Genomic DNA, 24334 nt, shown 5'->3' with positions numbered 1-24334 from the left:
TGGAACATTTTGAGATGTCCTGGGGGTTCTTATGCCTCTCCTCATTTTTCCGAGTTCTTGTTTCTTCATTCTTTTCTGGTTGGATGTTTGTTTCTTCCTTCTGGTCCACACGGTTGATTTGAGTCCCAGTTTCCTTCACAACCACTATTGGTTTCCCTGTACATTTTCCTTTGTTTCTATTTGCATAGGCTTCATTTTTTCATCTACTTTTCGAACAGATTCAACCAATTCTGTGAGCATATTGATAACCAGTGCTTTGAACTGTGCATCCAATAGGTTGGCTATCTCTTCGTCGCTTAGTTGTATTTTTTCTGGAGCTTGGAAGTGTTCTGTCATTTGGGCCATTTTTTTCTCTCTCTTTTTTTTTTTTTTTTTGGTCTTGGTGCTTCTGTTACTTTAAGGGGCGGAGCCTTAGGTGTTCACCGGGGCGGGGTAACGCTGGTCGCTGTGCTGTGATGCTGTATGTGGGGGAGGGGCCGAGAGGGAGCAATGGTGCCTGCCTCGCTCTCCTCCGGATTTCAGTCTTTCACTCTGATACCCACAGTCAATCTGGGCCCCTCTGGTGCTGGTTCCCCAGTGGGTGGGCTTGTGCACACTCTAGGCCCCTGTGGGTCTCTCCAACGACCTCTCCCGTGAGGCTGGGAGTCTCTCCTGCTGCTGCCCCAACCCCCAGGGGCACTTTCAATCAGAGGTTTGAGGCTTTATTTCCCGGAGCTGGAGCCCTGGGTTGTGCAGTCTGCTTCGCTCCCCGTCGTTCGCCCGGTTTATCTGTGTGCGAATGTGGGGCCGTAGGGTGCTATCCACTGCTCTGCCTACCCCGCTCTCCACCACTCTGAGTCCGGCCCTCTCAGTTTATCTGCACAAATGTAGGGTTGTAGGGTCTGCTAGTGCTGGGACTGCCTGCCCCGTTCGTCCCACACTGTGCCAATCTCAGTCCCGCCATGGCCACGTGAGTCCTCTCCACCCCGGTGTCCGTCTCCACCCCTCCTACCGGTCTGGATGAATGTTTATTTTGTATTTCCTTGGTGTTGGACCCCCTTGCCGTTCGATTTTCTGTCAGTTCTGGTTGTGCGAGGAGGCGCAGTGTATCTACCTACGCCGCCATCTTGGTTCTCATGTCGGGATTTTTTTTTTAGGGTTAAAAAAATGTGCATTCTATTTTACAAATATGATATTATACAGCATTTTGGCACTTGCTGTTTAAAATCTTAAGATATTTTAATATTTCCTTTTTAGGGGCAATTATTTCCAAGTATTTTCAGCTTAAATGATATCTTTCAATTTTAAAAAACTGTGTGTATCTCACTTTTCCACTTAACACTCTTAGAAAGGGAGTTTGTTGGGCTGTTTGGCAAGATGCCAGGGGTCTGACCTAAAAACATTGGAATGCATAATAGGTTTCAAAGGCCTGAACTTCTGAGAAAGGTTGCTAAGACTGTTTGATCTGTAGGTTTGTTGTAGCTTAAATCTACCCTTGTGGTTAGAAGTGCTAATTCTGTTCTTGGGGGAGTTGGGGTCCCACACACCGTGAGCTAGGCCTTCAGGTGCTGTGTTTCTGTGTTTGTTTTAGGCACCAGATTCAGTGAGCTCTTGTTAATGAATAACATAACTTCTAACATTTGTGCAGTGTCTTCTGTTTACAAAGAACTTTGCAACCCCCAGAGAGAGAAGTAAGGTAAGAATTACCCCTGTTTTACCAATGAGAAAAACTGGAAGGCCTGGAATCAGGTCTTCTGACTCTAAATCACGCAATCCTTTCATTCTTTCACACTGATCCTCTTGGTTGCCAAAGCTCAATTGATTGGAATGTTTTCTTATCTGCTTCTACTTCCTCAGTAGATAATAACTATTCCTGGCTAATGTTTGAGACCTTACTCTTGTCAGCCACTAATCTAAGCACTGTATATGAATTATTTAATCTTAGAAACCACACTCACAGCCCCACTGTACAGATGCAGAAACCAAGATTCAGAGAGGATAAGTTGTTTGTCCCAAATCACACAACTAGTTGATAGAGCTGGGAGGTCAATCTAGGTCATCCTGACTCTAGTGTATACTCTCTTGACCATTGTATTCACTTCCCTGAATTAGAAATGACTGTCCATTTCTTCGATTGGCTTTTCCCCAGAATTCAAGAATTCAAGCAAAGTTTTGGTCTGGAAATATAGATATGTATGTATACAGTATTCCATACCTATATCATATATAGTATGTATATACATATACTATATATATATTAGCATGGAGGTAGGGGATGAAGCAAGGAGTAGTGATAATACCTGATTATGAGTTCCACAGTTTCTTCTGATTCATTGTGACTCCAGGTAAAGTCTCTTTCTCTCTGTCAGGTATTCTTAGCCATAAAAATGGGATTCAACTTTGGCCACAAAGCAGAAAAGACAAAAAATGTAAAATATTGAGGTGAAATTGAGGGGAAAATATTTGAGTCCCACATTAATGGTGATAATTACTACTTTGTAATGAATTAAATTCAGACCTGATAATCTGCTTACCAGAGTCATCTTACTAAATGGAGATAGTTGGAAAATGCCTGAATGTGCTTATGTCTTCTGTGCTTGAACTGGACCACCCACCGCTTTCCTGATGGTCTTTTCAATGGAACAACACTTCTGGGTCTGCCCTGAGAGAGCCATTTATACACAGGATTCTCTCGTGCGCTGTGAAGGAGAGGCAAGCTCAGTACAAATGAGGCAGTGGCTGGAGAGCACAACAATGATGTCATTCAGCCTTGCTCAGAACTGCCATATTTCTCTGTGGCACTGAGAGCTGTTACAAGCATAGAAGTTGATGGCTGTTGATCCCATCTACCTGTGCTTCTCCACATTCACAGGAACTGGACAAGTCTAACCCTGTCTTCCCTTGATTCACTGAATGAGTGAACTAACTGTATGTGGGTGTCAGAACCCCATGCTTTTGTGCTGAGAATGTCACATTGCTTCCCCTTGGGTTGCCTTAAATCCTTAACCTAATCTCAGCTGTTGCCTCAAGCACCCTCTGGTCATTAGTTTCTTGGGGTGTGTGGGAGAGGCAGAGAGACCACAGGGAGCAATAGGGAAGAGAAGAGGGTATGGAGATAGATCAGTGTCACAGTTCTATACTTGTAGTGCTTAGCTGACTTCCAGGAATCTAGCAAAAGGGGATCATTGTAATCTGGCAAAAATCACAGTCAATCAGGGTGGAGTTGTTTATTGATAAGTAGTCGTGGCTGTCATTTACTCTTTCTGAATGAGACTGTCCCTGAGCAGAAGATGCCTTTTTGTTGACATGGAAATTATTTTTCTAGATGAACTTTTAAAATCAATGACTTTTGAACATCAGTGTATACTAGAATTGCCGGGATGCGTGGTAAAATGTCCCACCCCATTACTGGGGATTCTGATTCACTAGGTCTGGGGTGGAGGCCAGGAATCTGCATTTTAAAACAAGCGTCTTAGGTGATTCAATCAGTGGGCCACACTCCCCAAAGACTGTCTTAGATTTTGTTCCAGTTTCCTTTTGCTCAGCTTTTGAAATGCTGCAGCCTCTTTCAGCTGTCATCTGTTTTAATCACTTTCTTTATTGAAGGATTTATTAGCATCTCCATATTTACTACCTGCTTCATTCTCACATCGTCCTGTACCAGTGAGGAAACCAGAGGTGGTTAGGTCCATTTTACTGGGAGTGAGGGGGTGGGAGCTGGGATTGAGGCATAGAGAGAGGCAGGTCACACTGAGTCACAGACTGAGGTGGGAACTGAAGTTCAGAATTGATGACTCTCAAGCCAGGCAATTTTCTGGGGCCTACTTTCTCAGCTTGTGATTTCATATTTAATCATAGTTATTCCTTAGGTGTCTAATTAATTGTGCTTGGGTAAACAGAGCATATTTGAGTTTTAAACAAAATAGTTTAGCATCAGTGTGGTAATTTTTGTTTAGCATATTGAGGCTCATCTAAGCTTGAGCTAATATCTAGATGATGATATGTATGGAAATGACTTAACGTGCTTCTCTCTGCCCTTAATTATTTCTGAAGACTTTTTACATAAAGTGTAAGGGAACATGTTCCTCTTTCCCATTCCAATATGAATTCTCTCTGATCTTCTAACTGGTTAAGTACTAAATCAAAAAACCTCTTAATCCCCTGTTTCTCAAACTTGAGTAGTATTTGAATCCATTTCTAAAGACAAAAAAAAAAATCTTGAAAACTCTCAGTGTAAATTATTTTTATTACGTTACTTAAATTTATAAAGTAGAAAATGTTTTTCTTTTTAAATCCTAACCTGAGGATATGTTTATTGATTTTAGAGAGGAAGGGGAAGAGAAAGAGAGAAGCATTGATGTGAGAGAGAAACATCCATAGGTAGCTTCCCACAAGCACCCCTCATGGGCATCAGACCGGCAACCTTGGTATGCGCCCTGACTAGGAATTGAACCCACAACACTTTTGGTGCATGGGAAGATGCTCCAACCAACTGAGCCATCTAGCCAGGAAAAAATATAATGTTCTTTTATTTCTAGTTCTCATACAGCTAAAATACCGAAATAGATTTACAAATGAAATCCAAGTGAAACCACAAAACTAATACTATTTATTTTGATATTATAGTGATTTAACATGAAAAATGATGTATTTTGCTGAGATGAAATTATCCCTCATGTTGTGACTATGATATTGCCATCAAAGACTCAGCTTCTTTTGAGTTCAATGGGCCACCAAGTGACCTATGATGCCTCTCTTTTCTCTTACTCTTCTGTTAGTCCCATCATGCCATTTGGCTTTCATTTCATTCATGAAAACAGCATTTTCACTTTAAATCTACCTCTGTTCTTTTCTCATTATCCCAGAACTATAAAAGCAGCACTGAAACACACCTGCAAATGTAGGTACTGAAATAGTGGGGCAACAATGGATTACAAAGTGGTCATTCAAATAATCCAGAATATGCTATGGAAATCCAAAAATTATTGTTAAAATGAAAACAAAATTAAAGAATACATCCATAGACTTAATTTGAGAAATATTTTTCAGGTCCACGGTTTCCAGAACTTTCACTACTATCGAACTACCTATCTAGTTTGTTTCTTCCAGGAACCCCATGTTTGGAGGGAAAAAACCCTCCTAATTGCATTTATTAATAACTTTGCATTTTTATTCATCAGACACACTGAATTTCCATTTTAAAGCTTGTGATCCCCATATATAGTTACCATTCTAAGCTGCTTATAGTCCAAAACAAACAGAAAAGACCGGACATTCTAGTTATCTTGTGCTGTCCTAACAAGGGTAAATAAAAACTTTCCATTAAGTTTTGTAAGAAAGAATTCCATCCCCTCAACTCCTCCCAGTGCTGCCTTGACGACTCTTGGAGATCAGGGAGGCTAGTTTAGCCTTTCTTGTAGAATAGCCACCCCATCCAATTTGGAAGGATTCAAGCTTGCCCTACTTTTGCTTAATTGTTGTACTTCTAAGCATGCTAAAGACCTAAAAAATGGGAGGAAGAAAATACAACAGAAGGCACCATTCCAGTCCCAAACTGAAAAGAAACACCAAAACAAGAGAGCAGCATGTTTTTTAACAGCTTGCATGTAGAAAGCAGAAAAATATTGACTAGGGAGTTTGGACAGCACTGTTCTTCTCTCACCGCCCGCGTTATTTGTCTTACGGAGAAGCCAGATACACAATTCTGGCTCATAGGCCGAAGGAAAGGGTGGAGGGGTTCTTTGGAAGCTTGAGGCTAGTGGGAAAATGAGGCTAGTGGCTCAGGGCCAGGATGAAGGCAGGGGAGGCGCTAATTTTTTTTTCCTCCTGGCCTTGAGCATCCTCTTTGATCCGGTCAGAGAGCACGGATCACTAAAGTAGGTAGGTCCTGACCTCTTCAGACCAACCATGAACCGGAAGAATCCTTGCCCCTGTTTCTTTCGGCAGGGGAGAGGACGTGGGGGCTTCATTCGCTTTCCCAGCCCACCTTTCTTCTGGAGTTCAGGCCTACAGTTCCCGCAACCGCAACCGGGGCCGGGGACAGGCCTCCACCAACCTGGCAGGGCCTCCACTACCCAACCTCCGTGGAGCCTGAACCCCGGCCACAGCCCACCTTGCGTGAGCGCGAGGCGGGGCCAGGGCGCGAGGCGGGGCCAGGGCACGGGGCGGGGCCTGGGCGCGGGGCGGGGCTTGGGCGCGGGGTGGGCGGTGGTGACCAGAAGGAGGAGAAAGAACATGGCGGGCGCGGCGGGGCCTGGTCCTGGCCCAGGGGCAGCTGGCGGAGACGGAGACGATTCGCTATACCCGATCGCGGTTTTAATAGACGAACTCCGCAATGAGGACGTGCAGGTACTGGAGTCTGGCCGGGTAGAGGGGACGGCTCGGTCTGGCGCTTGGTAGGGAAGGATGAAGGCCGGCGTCGAGGTGGGGCAGGTCCGGGGATTGAAAGATCCAGCTCTGGTGGAAACTTGAGGCGGAGGAAGGGAAAGACCGGTGCTCGACCCAGCCCTCCTGGGGATCTCTCCAGCACCCGTCCTCCGACCCGGGCGGTTGTGGGAGAGCTGGCTTCGCATCTGGGCGCATCTTCCGGGAGGTGCGGTGGGCTCCCCGCTTCTGGCGCTGGGCGGGTGGTCCTTGTTGAGGAGCAAGCAGGAAGGTGGCGCGGGGCGGGCGAGGGGCCCTTGGAAGTGGGGGGGAATGAATGCTTTCCTCTCGGCCGGGAAACTGGCCGGGTTTGTTGGGTAGAACTAGGGTGGGATGGCTAAATTAACTAGAGGAGCCGGTGTATCAGCCCTCGTAGAACTTCTCTTTGAAAAGGCAGGAGTTGTAGTCAACCGTTTCCCCAGCTTGCCACCGCCAAAGTTCTCTTTTTAAAATTGTCTCACTTCTTGGATGTTATATTCTCTTTCATTCGTTTCTTTAATGGGCCCTTCAGAGTTTTCTCCTGAGAAATCTTCCTTTGGCTAATGAAGCCATGTTAAACACTGCTCCTGAGTTTCCTCGTAGGATAAAATCTAAATTGAAGGTTTTCCTTATCCTTATCAGTTTGCAACTTTTGCCTTTGGTCTAAATCCCAACTGTTTCTTTAGTTTGTTCTTCTTTTCACTTTCTTTTTTTAAAGCTCCGTCTCAACAGTATTAAGAAGTTATCAACAATTGCTCTAGCACTTGGAGTGGAAAGGACGCGAACTGAACTGCTGCCATTCCTTACAGGTATGTGAATCTTTGTTTAAAGAAAGGCACAGGCATTTCCATTTCCAGTTGCTTTCAAAACTTGGTGTTTTAGAATTTGTTACCCACAGTATTGAGTACTAAATTGAGCCTGATGCTTTTGTGCAAAAGAAGCAGGATGGAGCATATTGTAATGTGATTAGACATATTCAGACATTAACTATTTAGCTAATAGGAGAGTAATTGATATGGCATTATGAGTTTTTAATTCATTCTGTAGAACAGATCCAAGAAGACTGTTGTTGGAGAAGGAAGAAAACACTGTTGGAATAATGAGAGGACCATCTACTTACACATTGATGGAGTGTATTCTTAGTTTTGTTAGAGTGTCTAGCTCTGGGCTAGCTGTCCTTGTTGATGAGTGCTGGTTTGTTATTTCCAGATACAATTTATGATGAAGATGAGGTACTGTTAGCTCTTGCTGAGCAGCTGGGAAATTTCACCGGCCTGGTTGGAGGTCCTGACTTTGCCCACTGTCTGCTGGTGAGTATATTCTGCCTACCCTCCTTTTAGAACTCTTGCAGTGTAAGTGGTTCATTGTTGGGTGCTACGCACATTGCAGCATTTTTTATGCATATTTATTTTTGGAGAGTCCCAATGTTAGCTGTGGAGAGAACAAATAATGTAGGCACTTTGGATTCAAATAACCCATTCTTATTTTTTTCTGGCTATAAATATAAGAACTTCTTCCTCTTGTCTGCCTCTGTAGACTTGTTAGTTTAGAAGTTGGGAGAAGAATGATTTGATTGTTTTTGTTTATGGGTTTTTTTTCCCACTGAAATTGGAAATCTTAATTCCCATCTAGCAATGTCATGACTTTGGAAATGTTTATATACATATATCAGCTTTCTGTCTTTGATTTTAAACATAACCTCTGACTGAATTTGCTGAGTTGTGTTCAATTTGGTTGACAGTTATTAGAGCCTACTGTATCAGGCACTGAAGTTACAATGTTGATGTAGAAGACCACTGTCAATGGAATGAGGTCTCTGTCCTTATGTGTCAACAAATAATTACTGTACAGTGTTAGATGGAAAAATAGAAGCCCATGCAAGGTACACAGGTAATAGAGAGGAGAAGGGGGTTAACCTAGAGTGATGAGGGAAAACCTCTTGGTAGATGATGTCTGAACTAGGTTTTGAAGGGCGACTTCGAATTCAACAGTGGACAAGATAGGGATGTAAGCTTAGAGGCTTAAATATTGTCTATATGATGCTGAGTCTTAATAATTTCTGTCTCTACTTCCAACCTTTCCATGGAACTCCAGATACAGATACGGAAAGATATATATGTATCTACCTGTTTGTCTCTTTCTGTGTCTTCCTGTTATTTTTCTACTTGGATATCAGGCAGGCATTTCAAATTTAACCTGCCTAAAACAGAATTCACTTTTCTCCCTAAAATAGGCCTTTCATGTCATTGTCCCATCTCAGTAAATGGCATCACCACCTACCCAATCGCACAAGCTAAAACCTAGAAGACATTCTTAACTCTTCTTCATTTTCCAGATCTTGGAGATTCCATGTATATTCCAAATTAGTCCAGTTTTTCCATCCCCACTACTACCTAGCTCATCTTTCATCTAGTCTTTGCCCACCACATGATCTGTCCTCTAGATTACTGTGGTAATTTCCTAACTAGTTGCCTTCTACTTGCCTCCTACCCCCACATTTACAAATAACTCTTTACCTCACAGATGGATCACTCCCTGCCATGGCTCTTAGAAGATCATATTCCTACCTTAGCTTGTACCTTAGCTTACAAAGCCTTGCCTTAAGACTGTTGTCCTAGGTATTTTCTCTAATAAAATGTCCTTTTGAGCTTCCTGTGACTGGCTCTCTCTCATTCAGATATCAACTTCAATGTGTCTGCTCAGAGGCCTTCCCTGATCACCCAACCTAGTCACCTCTTACCACATCATCCTACAGTATTTCTCTGCAGAGTACTCATTACCATCTAATTATTTTCTTGATTAGTTGTTGTCTTCCTCCATTATAATATAAACTCCACTAGAGCAAGGTACCTGCCTTCCTGTTTTTTCTCAACTCTCGATGCTAGAATATAACAATAATCCTTTATTGAAAGAGCTTGAACACAGGTTGTGTTGCTGGGGTATAAAGTGTTGGGCTGGCGTAGGCAGGAGTGGTGGTCAGGAGGCTGTAGGAAAATGGCATGGAGAAATGGGCAGAGTTCAGTCCAGAGACAACTCATATGCATTTCTCAGGAATTGGGCCTTATCCTGTAGTAGTGATAGAGGTTATACAATGATACTGCATAGAGAAGGTCAGAAGGGCAGATCATGAAGGACTTTTTCAAGTAAGAAAGCAGTATCTTTTCAAAGGGTTTTTGAAATCCCTCTTATGAAAGCTGAGTTCTACTTTTGTGTATCAAACAATTTTTGAAATGGATTAGTAAGTAGACGTGCTTCTTTCCTTTGACCTATTATAGTTGTTTCACTCTTTTGGTTAGTTTTACATCTGGCTTTTGTAGAACTGACCTAAATTTAGCTCATGGCATATGTTGAATCTGCCTGACCAAATACAAACCCAGAAAGGACGAGGTTCAGAGAACGAGCCACTTCACTTTTTACTGGCCGGTGCCACTTATGGATCTTAGACCAGAACAACCCTTTGGTCTTTTTTGTTTCTAAAGCTGCAAGCAAGGAGTACTACCATGTCTACACTCCTTACTTAATTGTTTCGTTAGAAACCCCTGCTGTATGTCTGGCTCATGGAAAGACTCTGGATGTATTCTGAAAAAAGTGATTTTGTACTGAGCTCTTATAAGTTGGATAAGGTAGTAGTGTAGGGCCAGTGGATAAGGGCTGCTTACATCTCTAGGAATGGTAGATGCCAAAGGCAGTGGACTCAGTGGTCTGATGAGATGTCATTGTGTTATTGTGGTGCCCAGTGTTGGTCACGTTTTTGCACTTACTCTTGAGGAAATATGCATGATCCTGTCTAAATTTGGCTAAGTATCTTTTAAACCTAGTGATTCAGCTCACAATAAATACTAAATACTGTGTTGAGTCTCTTCCACTGTGTCATTTGTAGACACCATCTGGGCATTACCATCTGGGACATGAGATCTTGGCTGTCCTACAGAAGTCGTGTCTTCAGGTTGGACACACCATATGTTATCACTGTGTGAACTGAAAGTAACCATTTGGTGTGATGTAGCTAACATTCTGGTTACATGTACCACCTCCCTTCAGTCACTTTAAAAGGTGATAATCTGTAGATAACCTGATTCAGTAAGTGTTCTTTGGTTTTCCTTTTGGTCTATTCAGCCTCCTTTGGAAAGTCTGGCGACCGTGGAAGAGACTGTGGTTCGCGACAAGGCTGTGGAGTCCCTGAGGCAGATATCCCAGGAGCACACTCCTGTTGCTCTGGAAGCTCATTTTGTTCCTCTGGTGAAACGCCTAGCGAGTGGGGATTGGTTCACTTCTCGCACATCTGCATGTGGTTTGTTCAGCGTTTGCTATCCCAGGGCTTCAAATGCTGTCAAAGCAGAAATTAGACAGTAAGATATGGTATTTTTTTAGTTGTTTGGGATTATTGGGAACTCATAGCTGATAATTTACATAGTACCCTGTTACCAGTGAGTGGCTGATATCAGAATAATAGGATTAATGACATCAATTTTTATTGTCCAGCTGAATACACCAATATTTTATCTTTATTTCTTTCATGATTAGAAGCCTAATCACAATGTTTGGAAGAGGAAACCTCTAAAATACCTTGCTGTGTGTGTGTTTTGTTTGGGGTTGTTTAATCAGTGGTATTTGACAGGAAGTACCTTCATTATTTTATTTGCTCCAGGCACTTCCGTTCCTTGTGCTCAGATGACACACCAATGGTACGCCGAGCTGCTGCTTCCAAATTGGGCGAATTTGCAAAAGTTTTAGAATTAGACAGTGTGAAAAGTGAGATTGTTCCATTGTTCACTAATCTAGCTTCAGATGAACAGGTAAGTTAACTCCATATTTAGAGTACACATATATGTTCCTCTCCTAGTATTTTAAGAATTTCTTTGGGGAGTTTGGTTCTCATGTTAGGATTATTTTTGTAAAATTAATACTTAATTCTGGCATTCATGAAATTTAATATGACCCATTTCAGTGTCTTTATATTTCTTTCTTAACCAGACCATGATTTTCTCTTCTATTGGCATTTGTTATACAAGGGGGAAGCCAGAGGAAATGGGATCTATAATTAAGAAAATCAAGGGTTGTGGTTGGGTAGAGGTGGAAGAGGGTATAGGGGGGATAAATGGTAATGGGAAAGTAAAAATTAAAAATTTAAAACAAAGGAAGGACAAAACTGCATTAAGGGGTAATGTACCTTTGCCCATGGAAGTCAGGATTGTCATATTGGGAGGGTAATGTTTCTTGGAATTTTTTACTTGCAGATAAACAAGCATAATATGTGTTAGGAAAGCTGTTTGACCCTTTGCTCCTCTGTGTGAGTGTATAGGATGATCTCACATAATAGCAGTTTTCAACCCAAGGATCTAGATCTCTTATTGTAGAAATAATAGTAACAACAACAACAACAACAACAAAAGCAGCAGCAGCAGCAAGCACCTAAATAAAGTATGTAATCGTTCTTAGCCTGTGTGAAGTGGTTTATATATATAAGGTAGTTCAGTTCTTACAACAGGTGCATGAGGTAGATACCTCATTTTACATTTTAGGAAACAGGCTCAGAATATTGAAGTAACTTGCTCAAGATTGCCTAGTTAGTGGTGGTGAAGTTGGGATTAGAATCTAGGCAGTTTGGCTCCCGAGTTCATGGCCTTCACAGTGAGGCTGTCCTGTTCTCTGTACGGTGCTTCAGAGGATCAGACCCCAGAGTTCTGTACTATAGCCAGAGTCCTTTTGGGGTTTAATTTGCCTGGTGTCTGCCCTAGAATCATTGCATGTGAACAGGACCAACAGCACCAGGCACATACTGATGAGTCTCATTTTTAGACTCTAAATCTAGAGATGGTAAATTTTACTTCCAAAATGATTTTTAAAAATTATTAAATAACATAGAAAACAGCACAATCTATACAAGTCAATGAATTATTATAAGGTAATGTCATCTTGTAACTGCAGTCTATGAAAGGTAACAGAACTTTGACAGCCACTACCCTAGCCAGAGGCCCTCAACACAACACCCCCTTCACTCCCCACTCGCCACCCCCTTAAAACTAACACTTTACTTTTACTTTTATGGTAACTACACCCTCCTCTGCATTTTTTATTACTCAAATATTATAGTTTAAAACATCACTGTCCACCTGAACTGTAGTGTATACTACCTATTAATTTTAAGTTTTCTAGTAACCACATTTTAAAAAAGTAAAAGAACAGGTGAAAATAATTGTAACGATATATTATATTTAACCCAATATACCCAAATAATTGTCATTATTATTAGCCACTTTTCAGGTGTGGACAGTGGTTACCACATTGCACAGCAGATTTAGGGTCCTCGTTTGGGATTTTGTTGATTATATTTCCTATAGGATAATGTAATATTTTCTTTGTCCTCTGCATTTCCTGCAAAATGGTAGATGAATCTAGAGTTGGGGGTTTGCAAACTTTTTCTATAAAGGACCAGATAGTAAATACAGGGGTGGGCAAAAGTAGGTTTACAGTTGTACTGTGCTGTTCTTTTGAGTTAATAAAACTATTGTAATAATAACCTGCATGTGGTTTTCCATATGAACAACTGTAAACCTCTTTTTGCTCACCTCTGTGTTTTAGGCTTTGTGGGCCAGATAGTCTCTGTTGTTAACTACTCAGCTCTGCTGTTGTAGCACAAAAACACCATAATATGTAAGCTACTGGGCAGTGTTCCAGTAAAACTTTATTTATACAACCTAGCTTTGTCCTAGATTTAGCTGGTGCTTGTCCTACCTCTGATCTAGAGGCTCAGTGAGATTTAGGTTTGATGTTCTTGGGGCAGTAAGATCACTTCATAGTGTGGTGTACTTTTCATCAAGAGGCATGTAATGTCTGGTGGTATTAGCAGCAATTGATGCTGAAAAATATTAAGTGCTTAGTTGTAATAATGTGTATGTGAATTCCTTCCAACCACTGTTAGAATTGATGGTTCTGGCTTACTCATTTGTTAAAAGATAATCAAGCACTTCCTACAAATCAGACAGTGTTCTAGTGTTGGGATTCACTGTTAATTAAGGCATATAAGGACCTTACTGTCATGGAGTTTACAGATAAATAAGCAAAATATCAGGGATAAATGCTATGATGAAAATAGAGTAGGATAATATAATTGGGAGTGATTATAGGGTATTTCTCTAGACCGGCAAGTCAGAGAAGGCCTGTGAAGAGGTGACATAAACTTGAGACGTGAAAGAAAAATGCCAACCATGCCCTTTCCTAGAATGTTAGAGCTCTAGGAAAAGAGAATTCCAGTAAGAGAGGACACATGTGGGTAGTGGTCCTGTGGTAGGGACATAGTGGGTGAGGGGAACTGTGGTAAGAGATGAGGTTGGAGAAGATAGGCAGGGACCTGATCATGGAGGGCCTTTAAGGCAGGGTATAGAGTTGGGTTTTCTTTTCTAGGTGCAATGAGAATACACCTAGATTTTAAGCAGAGGTATGACTTGATGTAATTTACATTTTTAAAAGATCATTCTGGCTTCTTTGAATGATTCTAAGTACAATTCTAACTTTGAATTGTAAAGTTAGGGGGTAAGAGTAGAAACAGGAAGACCAGTTGGGAGGCTTGTTTAATAATCTAGGTAAGATACGATGATGAACTAGGGATATATAGTGAAGATGGAGAGAACCTGGAGATAGGTTTGGAGAGTTAGCAGAGACATGATTGGGTTGGGTGAGGGGAAGAGGCATCAAGAAGATCATGATTTTTGGTGTGAGCAACTGGGTGGGTGGTGGTGTCATTGCTGAGATGGAGAAAATTTGGGGAGGGGCAGGTGTAGGGGAGAAAATCAGTTCTGGAAGAGAAGTAATCGATTAGTTTAACAAATATATATTTGTGTATTTTTCCATAGATGATAGTAGTCCCTTGATTTGGCATCATTTTTGGAATCCAAAAATACCTATAGCTACCACCAAGAACCTAGTTCTGCCTTTTTTAGCCTGTTTATTTGGATAGAGGAGTGTCTTGGGCATATAGTAAGTTATTGTTGATCTATAGTTTTAAAAATTTGTAATATTTTGGAAAGTTTGAGTCACTTATTTTTATATGTGTGCATATATAAACACATATGTATGGTTTTTATATATATAAAAGTACGTAGTTAGGTATAAAATTTTGTCCTGTTTCTCCTGGGTGCTAATATGTTTACATACTTTCACTTTCTGCTTATATATTTATGACTGCCAAGTTTATAGTGTCAACCCCTAATTTCTCATTGACTTGTCTAGTGTATTTCCATTTACTCAAAGGACATAGAGGTATCACATTGACATTTGGCAGTTTACATTTGGAAAGCTGAGTTCATTAGTCCCTTATCTTTCTAATTTTTTCCTGCTGTGCTTTTCTAGGTTTGGCTACCTCAAAGTTATTTTGTTCTTGATCTTCAACTTTTAAATACAACTTTTTAAAAATATATACTGTTTTTTTTTTCTATATTTCTTTCCAAATCATCATCTTATGCCTAAATCCTATTATTGCCACTCCAAATTAAGTATAGACTTCCCCTACCATCTGAAAGTAGAGCATTCCTGTGAAACCTTTTGCGAGCTGAAATGACGTAAACTTAAAGCAAAGAAGAAATTACCTTAGGGATACATCTTACTAACACATGCACAGAGTAAATCAAGATAAAACACAGATGCACATAGAAACAGCTCAAATCTGGCATCTCGATGCTGAGTATGGTTCATGGGAAGGAGCTTGTGGTGCAGTGTGCTCCAAGTGCGCTGCCTCTATGACGGCTCACGCAAAACAAATGCCAAGTGCCATTTCAGCTTTACACCTTTTTTTGTAAAAGCAAAAGTCTTGGACTTCCGGCCAAGATGGAGGCGTAGGTAGACATACTGTGCCTCCTTGCACAACAACAATTTTAAAACAAAAATCAACCAGAACTGACAAAATCGAACTGTATGGAAGTCTGACAACCAAGGAAATAAAGAAGAAACATTCATCCAGACCGGTAGAAGGGGTGGAGATGGGCAGCCGGGGCAGAGAGGACTCAGGGCAAGGTGGTGGCTGGAGGACCCAGCGAGGTGACGGATTGTGGAATGGAGCAGGCCAGGCTGCAGCTTGCAGACCCTACAAGGTGGTGGCTGGCAGACTCTGCGGCCCCACATTCGTGTATAGATAGACCCGGAGGAACAGCAGGGGAGCGAAGCAGACCACACTACCCAGGGCTCCAGCGTGGGGAAATAAAGCCTCAAACCTCTGATTGAAAACACCCCTGGGGGTTGAGGCGGCAGCAGGAGAAACTCCCAGCCTCACAGGAGAGGTAGTTGGAGAGACCCACAGGGGCCTAGAGCATGCACAAGCCCATCCACTTGGGAATCAGCACCAGAGGGGCCCAGCCTGATTGTGCGTAGCGGAGGGAGTAACTGAAATCTGACAGAGAGTGGAGCAAGCGCCAATGCTCCCTCTCAGCCTCTCCCCCACGTCCAGCGTCACAGCACAGCAACGAGCGTTACCCCACCCCAGTGGACACCTAAGGCTCCACCCTTTTACGTAACAGGCACATCAAGACAAAAAAAGGGCCCAAATGAAAGAACAGATCAAAGCTCCAGAAATAATTCAACTAAGCAACGAACAGATAGCCAACCTACCAGATGCACAGTTCAAAACACTGGTAATCAAGAAGCTCACAGAATTGGTTGAATTTGGTTGAAAACTAGATGAAAAAATGAAGGCTATGCCAAGAGAAACAAAAGAAAATGTACAGGGAACCAATAGTGATGGGAAGGAAACTGGGAATCAAATCAATGGTGTGGACCAGAAGGAAGAAAGAAACATCCAACCAGAAAAGAATGAAGAAACAAGAATTCGGAAAAATGAGGAGAGGCTTAGGAACCTCCAGGACATCTTGAAATGTTCCAACATCCGAATTATAGGGGTGCCAGAAGGAGAAGAGGAAGAACAAAAAATTGAAAACTTATTTGAACAAATAATGAAGGAGAACTTCCCCATTGTGGCAAAGGAAATAGACTTCTGGGAAGTCCAGGAAGCTCAGAGTCCCAAAGAAGATGGACCCAAGGAGGAACACACCAAGACACATTATAATTACATTAGCCAAGATGAAACAGAAGGAGAGAATCTTAGAAGCAGCAAGAGAAAAGGACACAGTTACCTACAAAGGGGTTCCCATAAGACTGTCAGCTGATTTCTCCAAAGAGACCTTACAGGCAAGAAGGGGCTGGAAAGAAGCATTTGAAGTCATGAAAGGCAAGGACCTACATCCAAGATTTCTCTATCCAGCAAAGCTATCATTTAGAATGGAAGGGAAGATAAAGTGCTTCTCAGATAGGGTCAAGTTAAAGGAGTTCATCATCACCAAGCCCTTACTATATGAAATGTTAAAGGGATTTATCTAAGAAAAAGAAGATAAAAAATATGAACAAGAAAAATGCCAGCAAACTCACAGTTATTAACATCCATACCTAAAACAAAAACAAAAGCAAACTAATCAAACAACTAGAACAGAAACAGAACCACAGAAATGGAGATCACAGGGAGGGTTATCAACAGGGGAGTGGGAGGTGGGGATGGGGGGGAAAGGTACAGAGAATAAGTAGCATAGATGATAGGTGGAAAATAGACAGGGGGAGGGTAAGAATAGTGTAGGAAATGTAGAAGCCAAAGAACTTACAAGTATGACCCATGGACATGAACTATAGCGGGGGGAATGTGGGAGGGAGGGAGTGGGCAGGATGGAGTGGAGTGAAGGGGGGGACATGGGACAACTGTAATAGCATAATAAATATACTTTTTTTAAAAATCCTTTTCAGATTTCTTTCGGATAGAGAAAACACATTAATCTCGGCCTTTCGTAAAAGCAAAGTTGTATAAATAAACTTCTGAAAAGTGGGGTTACCTATATTTTGAAAACTGAGCTTTCCAATGATTCCTCACCCTTATCTCTTACTGTGTCCTGGTCTGGTATAAACTTGTTCAAGCATAGTTTTTATTTTCATCTCTCAACTTCTTACTATAGGGAGGCTTTGAAGACATTAAAATGTTCCTTTTTCTACTTTAGATTTTCATTTAATTTTTCTTAACAAAAACTCTGAAGTAGCCAATGTAATTAGTTTGCTGTTTACTCATATAATAAATTTCTACTTTGATAGCTTTGATATATCATCCTAGGCAAAGGGAGTAGCTGTTCCAAGACGTAGAATCATGAAGCTGCATGTAGTATGGTTTGTTTGTTTATTTGTTTTTTAATGACACAAGCAGCGCACGTCACCCTGTGACTGTCAGTAAATACTGTCTAATGGAGAGATATTTTTTCCTTTAGGATTCAGTGCGCCTGCTGGCTGTGGAAGCTTGTGTCAGTATTGCCCAGTTACTGTCTCAGGATGACCTGGAGGTTTTGGTGATGCCTGCACTTCGACAAGCAGCGGAAGATAAATCTTGGCGAGTTCGCTATATGGTAGCTGACAAATTTTCAGAGGTAAAGTTATTGCACTGACATTTTTTTAAGTAGTAAAGAAGAAAACCAAGAAACCCAGAAATTTGTTGTCATACCAAAAGTTTCTGAATTAATTCTTATGAATGAGAAGTGTTTGTGGTGAAAATGTATACCTGAAGGTTGTGCTATTGTTTTGTTCATGTTGATTATTTTGTTAGTATGCATTAAAACCTGCACAAACTCTGTTATAGCTCCAGAAAGCTGTGGGTCCTAAAATCACCCTAAATGACCTCATCCCCGCCTTTCAGAACCTACTTAAAGACTGTGAAGCTGAAGTCCGAGCAGCTGCTGCCCATAAAGTAAAAGGTTAAAGAGTCAATTTATGTTGCAGTATGGGTCGTTTATTTTGGTACATTTTTTTATGTCAGTGAATTATGTATGTTCTTTGTTCTAGACTGTGTTTACAAATAAGTAGAGATGATTTCATGGTGTGAAAATGTTACATTATCATATAAAGCTACTCCCATTGTATTTAAAACCAAACAGCCATTACCTTGTGTATGTAAAAAAAAAAAAAAAAAAAGGTTTTTCAGGGTGGATTAGTGGGACACAGTGGTTTATAGATGGACAAAAAAGTCCATGTAGAATAAGAGCCATTTTTCCTTCTTGGAGATTATTTGCTTAAGCGTAAGATATGATTCAACTTGAACTGTTGATAAAATTGGTTAAATTTCTTCATTTGGCTAGTTGTAAATGGCTCTATGTGAGCATTATTTTTTTCTATTTCTATCTTTTAGAACTTTGTGAGAACTTGCCCATTGTGGGAAGAGAAACCATAATTATGAATCAAGTTCTGCCCTATATAAAGGTAAACCTAACTTTAGTTTACTTTTGGTTTTACTTTGCCCTATGTGAGGGCAAGCCTTACCTTGGTTTTTTTGTTTGTTTATTTTACCTTAAGCTCTTTGAGTTTAAAGGTGGACAAGGAATGAATGGGATAGATGTGTTAATGTGGACATTGTTATGTATCACTTATTAGTGCGTTATCAATTGTAAAATGCTCTTCGGTGCATAGGTTTATGTTTTCTGACAGATGATCTGAGGAAACTATCAACTAACAATATTGAAATAATTTGTCTTTTTAAATTCGTTGGGAAATGTTACTGAAATTTCTGTTTGTCTTGCAAAAAGGAAAGCCTTTTAATTTTGATTTTATTTTAGGAATTAGTATCTGATACAAATCAACACGTCAAATCAGCTCTAGCTTCTGTAATTATGGGATTATCTACCATTTTGGGCAAAGAGAATACCATTGAACATCTTCTACCTCTTTTTTTAGCTCAGTTAAAGGATGAGGTGAGTCTGGCTATAAATTCTGTTGCTTGATAGTCAGTGGTTTGGTTTGGTTTTGGTTTGGGGTTTCACTAAAATAGAACCCAAAACAGGGATGATAGAATTTTAAAAAGTAACTTACTTAAAACCAGTGACAGTCCTTGCATTTGAGTATGGGTTGCAAGTTCCCCAGAAAATGGGCACAAGGAGCCATTGATACAGACGTGAAAAATGCCTGTGCATTTTCCTTACCTGATTCTTGCTGATAGGCATTGGTGTCATCTCTTTAAACTTAATGTATCTTTGTTTTAAAAGTTTCTTTCATTTAAATTTAAATAGAATATCAACATTATACTGATAGCTAACACTTACTGAGTAAAACTATATGCCAGGCATGACCATAAATGCTTTGGCATGTGTTATTACATGTATCCTAACAGCAGTCTTATGAGGTAGGTCTTCTTATCCCCATTTTACAGATGAAGAAGCTGAGGCACAGAGACACAAAATAACTCACCCATGGTCTTTTGGCAGATTCAGGATTTGAATGCATGTAATTTGATTTCAGAGCCAGTGCTCTTTACCATCCAATAGACTGTTTATTGAGAATTCTGGTTAAGAACAGTTACATTTTTATCCTTTGAATTATTCGTGTACTTAGTATTCAGTATGTCTTCCAAGACTATACTTCTTTTTTACCGGAGTCAATACTTTCTTATTTTAAACTTAATGGCACTTTTTAAAAAATACTTTATTTATTTACTTTTAGAGAAAGGGGAAGGGAGGGAGAAAGAGGAGGAGAGAAACATTGATGTGCAAGAGATAACATAGATCAATTGCCTCTCGCACACCCTCAACTGGGGCCCTGGCCCGTGCCTTGTGCCTTGAATAGGAATTGAACTGGTGACCTTTCGGTTCGCAGGCTGGCACTCAGTTCACTGAGCCAAGGCTCTTATTTTAAACCTTAGTTAGCAGTTTTTATCTCATCATGACAGTAGGGAAATATTGGGCAGAGAACTTGATTTTTATATGTGTTCTTTGGGGTTTATATTCTTGCAGTGTCCTGAAGTTCGTTTGAATATCATCTCCAATTTGGATTGTGTAAATGAAGTGATTGGAATCCGTCAGCTCTCCCAATCTCTTCTTCCTGCCATAGTGGAATTGGCTGAAGATGCCAAGTGGAGGGTCCGGCTGGCCATCATTGAGTACATGCCACTGCTGGCTGGTCAGCTGGTGAGTATGGTGCCCCATGAAGTGAAGGGTAGATCAAATAGTAGAGCGGATTTACCATGGCAAGTCAGAGGCCCCAGTAACTTGTATGATTATGTTCATTTAGATGCATCTAAGTATGGTAGGTCCTAGTTGCCTGTAGGATGGCTTTTATTTTCCTTAGTGTGTTAACTTCTAACAAAAAGGAATTATAGAAACACATTTTGCCTCATTTCACCTCACCACTATCTAAAAGCAAAGCCATAGAAGAATATAATGTTTCCTGGTATAGAACATGTGTTTTGTGTTATTTAATGTCTCTGTGATTCTTGCTCAGAGCAGCTTCCCCGTTTGCCTGTATGCTGAGCAGTATGTCCCTGGTTACTGCTTTTTCTGCATTCTGGTTAAAGGAGGTTGAAGAATCAGGCTTGACAAGGAGTATTGAAGTTTTTAATGCTGGTAATTTGGCCTTAGTCCACATTATCAAACTGTCTGTCACTCTTTGAGTTTCATTATTTTTACTTTAACTGTTATCATGTTAATTGAAATTTCAATGCTGTATTTTATTGCCACGACTTTTCCTTTCTTCCGTATGTGCACTAGACAGTTGCAGGTTTGCTATACCCTTATCCTGTGGGGAGTGTGTATCGCACAGCGTGTTGTGACTGTTGAAAACTAGTTGGGAAAATAGACAAGTGGTATCTTTTAGGGTAGGGACTGTGTTCAGTGTTTTATTTGCAGTGCCTGCTATAGTGTCTGACATTCATTAGGCACTGGTTTGTTGATTGTTAAATAAATGAATACCTGAGTATTTTTTGAGGAAGCTCATAATATCATGTCAATTTATAGCTAACATAATTGCAGTTTGTTTCCTCTCTTCCACCCCACTTCCATTCCTTTCAGATAGTAGCATATGGGATTTGTTTTTTACTTTCTTGGACCCCTGACTTTGTATTGCTAATTTTGATCTATTTAATTTATGAAATGCATCTTATGTTTTGGCATCATATGTCTTATGAAATTTGAAGTGTCCCAGTCTTCAAAATGGATGTCGGAAATATTAGTATATAGCTAAAAGGGTCAGGTGAACCCTGGCCGGGTAGCTTGGTTAGAGTGTTGTCCCAATACACCAAGGTTGCAGGTTCGATCCCAGGTCAGGACACATACAAGAAACAACCAATGAATGCATAAATAAGTGGAGTGACAAATCGATGTTTCTTTCTCCCTCTCTCTCTCTCTTTTCCTCCCTCTTCCTCTGTCTCTTAAAAAAATAAATCAAAAATAAATAAAAGGGCCAGGCAAGGTCATCTTGTCACCTTTTTTTCCTCTGTTACTCCCAAGTGCTGAGGGTCATCTTCTGTTCTTCACTGGTGACTGTCATGGATCAATCACCTCTCTAGAATGAAAGGCAGCAGTGGCTAACTGGTTGGCTAAAGACTGAAAAATCTGTCCAGAAGGGAGGGTGAATTTTAGTACTATTTTTTTAATCTCTGTTTCTCTAAGATGTGGGAGGTCAGTAAAGGTTGGTGGCTCTGTGGAGGACTGTGGAAGCAAGTAGATGATAGCTGGCTGACTCACACCTTTTAGTCAGGGGTACAGCATTGGTCATGAACATCTTGTTAATACAACTTCAACGTCTTGTTAGTATTATATATTTTATTTTTATTTTTTATCTGTAAAGATTTTTGCATTAGGTAGTCATTTTTAAAATTCTTTCAAGACTTTCCAGATGGCCTGGCTTATGGGCCATGCTGAATAAATGTAAAGTTAAAACACAAAAATTAGGAAATAAAAGTTAAGATTCAAGAAAAAGCCATAATGTGAGATGAAAAAGAAATCTTTGAGTGCTGACATAGTGACCTAAGTGTATGCTGTAAACCTGTTCATGATCTATTATTATTATAAAGCCACTTTTTGTTAAATCACTGCTCTCAGATTACTGAAACTGTATTACATCTCTTTATTTAAAATATATAATCACTGTTCAGGAACTTCTTGGATCCAAAGACCCCAAAAGGGAGGCACCAGGAAAGCATGTGTCACAGCGTTCTCCCACATGGTACAGAATTCCCCCGGTGACAGGTCTGTGCGAATCAGCTCTAGGAGCTGCCTCCACCCTGTGCTGGAGTGGCCACCTGTTGACAGGAAGAGCAAAACTGGGAGAGCCAGTATAGTTCCATCTGTGCCTCTGTGCTGGGCCACGTCACCTGTAGTGTTATGCCGCTTTATTCTCCCGCTGCTCCTCCCGTCATCTTAGAAATACTCTATTTAATTGGGAATATCTCTGTGTTAATATTACTTTTTTCATTCTTAATGATTTATTATGATCTTAACCAAAAGGAAAAAATTTGAGAATGATTAACATTGACAATGAAGTACAAACTGATAGTTAAAAAATAGGCAGGCATTGGGACATAAAGTACAGCAAAGGAAATGTAGTCACTGATATTGTAATAACTGTGTATGGTGTCAGATGGGTCCTGGAAATATTGGGGGGAACACTTTGTAACGCATGATTGTCTAACCACTGTGCTGTACACCTGAAACTAATATAAAATAATAATGAATGTAAACTATAACTTAAAAAAAATTTAACTAAAAAGATAAAGAAAAAAAATCTTATTGACAGGTATTTTCCTGGGTAATTCAGTGTTAGAAATAATGTAGATATTGCTTGGCATACTGTCCGTGCTATATTCTTTCTCCTTATCTGCACTATTGTATCTGGCTCCTGGCCACCCGATTCTCATCCACTTAGCAGAGCCGGGGCCATCTCACTTATGCTTTCTTTGTTTATGATTTCTGTCCAATAAAATAGATTTACAATTTGTAAATCAAACCCCATGGTTTCCTTTTCTGGCTGGTTCATGAATTCAGCTTATTTGGAAGCAAGTATTTATTAGATTTCAGATCACTTCGGTGTACTATGACTAGACCATCTTGATTTCTAAACTTTGGAGAAGTGTATTAACGCAGTCATCTGTTTCCATAGGGTGTGGAATTCTTTGATGAAAAGCTGAATTCTTTGTGTATGGCGTGGCTTGTGGACCATGGTAAGTAAATAAGTTAAAAACAGGTTATTATGGAATGTTCATGTTTTTGCATATATCCCATTTTGCTTATGTATTTATTTTTTAGAAATGAATCCTAATCTGATCAGATACTTTGCCTTCCTAGTGTAGGGATGAAGAAAGACTGATTAAAATCCAGGTAGCTTCCTCTGAACACAACAAGTTGGACATTTCTATTTTCTACCAATATTTTTCTATCTTAAACTTTATTTTCTACATAAATTATCTCTCTGCCCTGTTTCTTAGTCATTCTATTACATTATTTTCATACCATCTCTTTTACACAAATGTGCACTTCTTTCTTATCTCATGGTCTTCTGCTTGGCGATGCCATCTCGGTTGGACAGGGCGTGCAATCAGATGAAAGGCCCATGGGGAAGAAATGGCTCCTTGGCTTGAGTGACATACAGAAGGAGATACACAGTGGCATAGTAAGGAATCAGAGAGGGAGATGTCGGCTGTGAGCTAAGACACAGAGGGCCTAGACTTCTGGTTTTGGTGAAAGACAAGCTTACTGCCTATACCCTTGGCTGCTTGCTGCCACAATAAGAGAGGGTGAACTGTGAGCTGAGGGAGGGGTCAGATGGGACAGCATTTAGAAAATAGGTTTCTCAATACTTTAACTTCTCTTTGCATTTATAATATAATTCACAAAATCCTTTTCTTCAAATGCCACAAACTGTTACAGATGAAACCTGGTGCTGCTGCTTGTCAAAATGTACAAGACAATTGATATTCTGTATAAAACCATTTTACATATTAATTTGTTAGCAGTTGACTTTTTGACAAGGCCTCAGGACCATGTGTCTCCTTTTGTCTTCCAGGAAGTGGTGGGAGGGAAGGGTGCCTTCTGTACCAGTAAGGTCCAGTGTACTAATCAGGCCCCAGATCCAGACTGGCATCTTCAGTGCCGTCTGAAACCTGTTTAGGCCCCGGGCC

General features: G+C 40.5%; 1 protein-coding gene across 3 annotated transcripts in view; it reads left to right on the top strand.

Annotated features, from left to right (window-relative positions):
- The first annotated feature begins 6187 nt into the window (after nucleotides 1–6187).
- The window catches only part of PPP2R1B (protein phosphatase 2 scaffold subunit Abeta), a 39430-nt gene continuing 21283 nt past the window's right edge, over nucleotides 6188–24334 (top strand). For 2 of the 3 annotated variants that reach the window (XM_053924616.1, XM_024570786.3), the window contains exons 1-11: nucleotides 6188–6327; nucleotides 7100–7190; nucleotides 7591–7691; nucleotides 10498–10730; nucleotides 11030–11177; nucleotides 17670–17825; nucleotides 18035–18149; nucleotides 18581–18651; nucleotides 19005–19139; nucleotides 20175–20348; nucleotides 23317–23377. In XM_053924616.1, coding sequence (XP_053780591.1) covers nucleotides 6214–6327; nucleotides 7100–7190; nucleotides 7591–7691; nucleotides 10498–10730; nucleotides 11030–11177; nucleotides 17670–17825; nucleotides 18035–18149; nucleotides 18581–18651; nucleotides 19005–19139; nucleotides 20175–20348; nucleotides 23317–23377 — 1399 coding nt within the window. In that variant the 5' untranslated portion in view covers nucleotides 6188–6213. The remainder of the gene's footprint in view (nucleotides 6328–7099; nucleotides 7191–7590; nucleotides 7692–10497; nucleotides 10731–11029; nucleotides 11178–17669; nucleotides 17826–18034; nucleotides 18150–18580; nucleotides 18652–19004; nucleotides 19140–20174; nucleotides 20349–23316; nucleotides 23378–24334) is intronic. The other variant, XM_053924615.1, reaches the window with a different exon arrangement.

This window comes from Desmodus rotundus, chromosome 5, assembly GCF_022682495.2.
Source record: "Desmodus rotundus isolate HL8 chromosome 5, HLdesRot8A.1, whole genome shotgun sequence".
Taxonomy (NCBI): Eukaryota; Metazoa; Chordata; class Mammalia; order Chiroptera; family Phyllostomidae; genus Desmodus; species Desmodus rotundus.
This window is presented reverse-complemented; position numbering and strand designations above follow the sequence as displayed.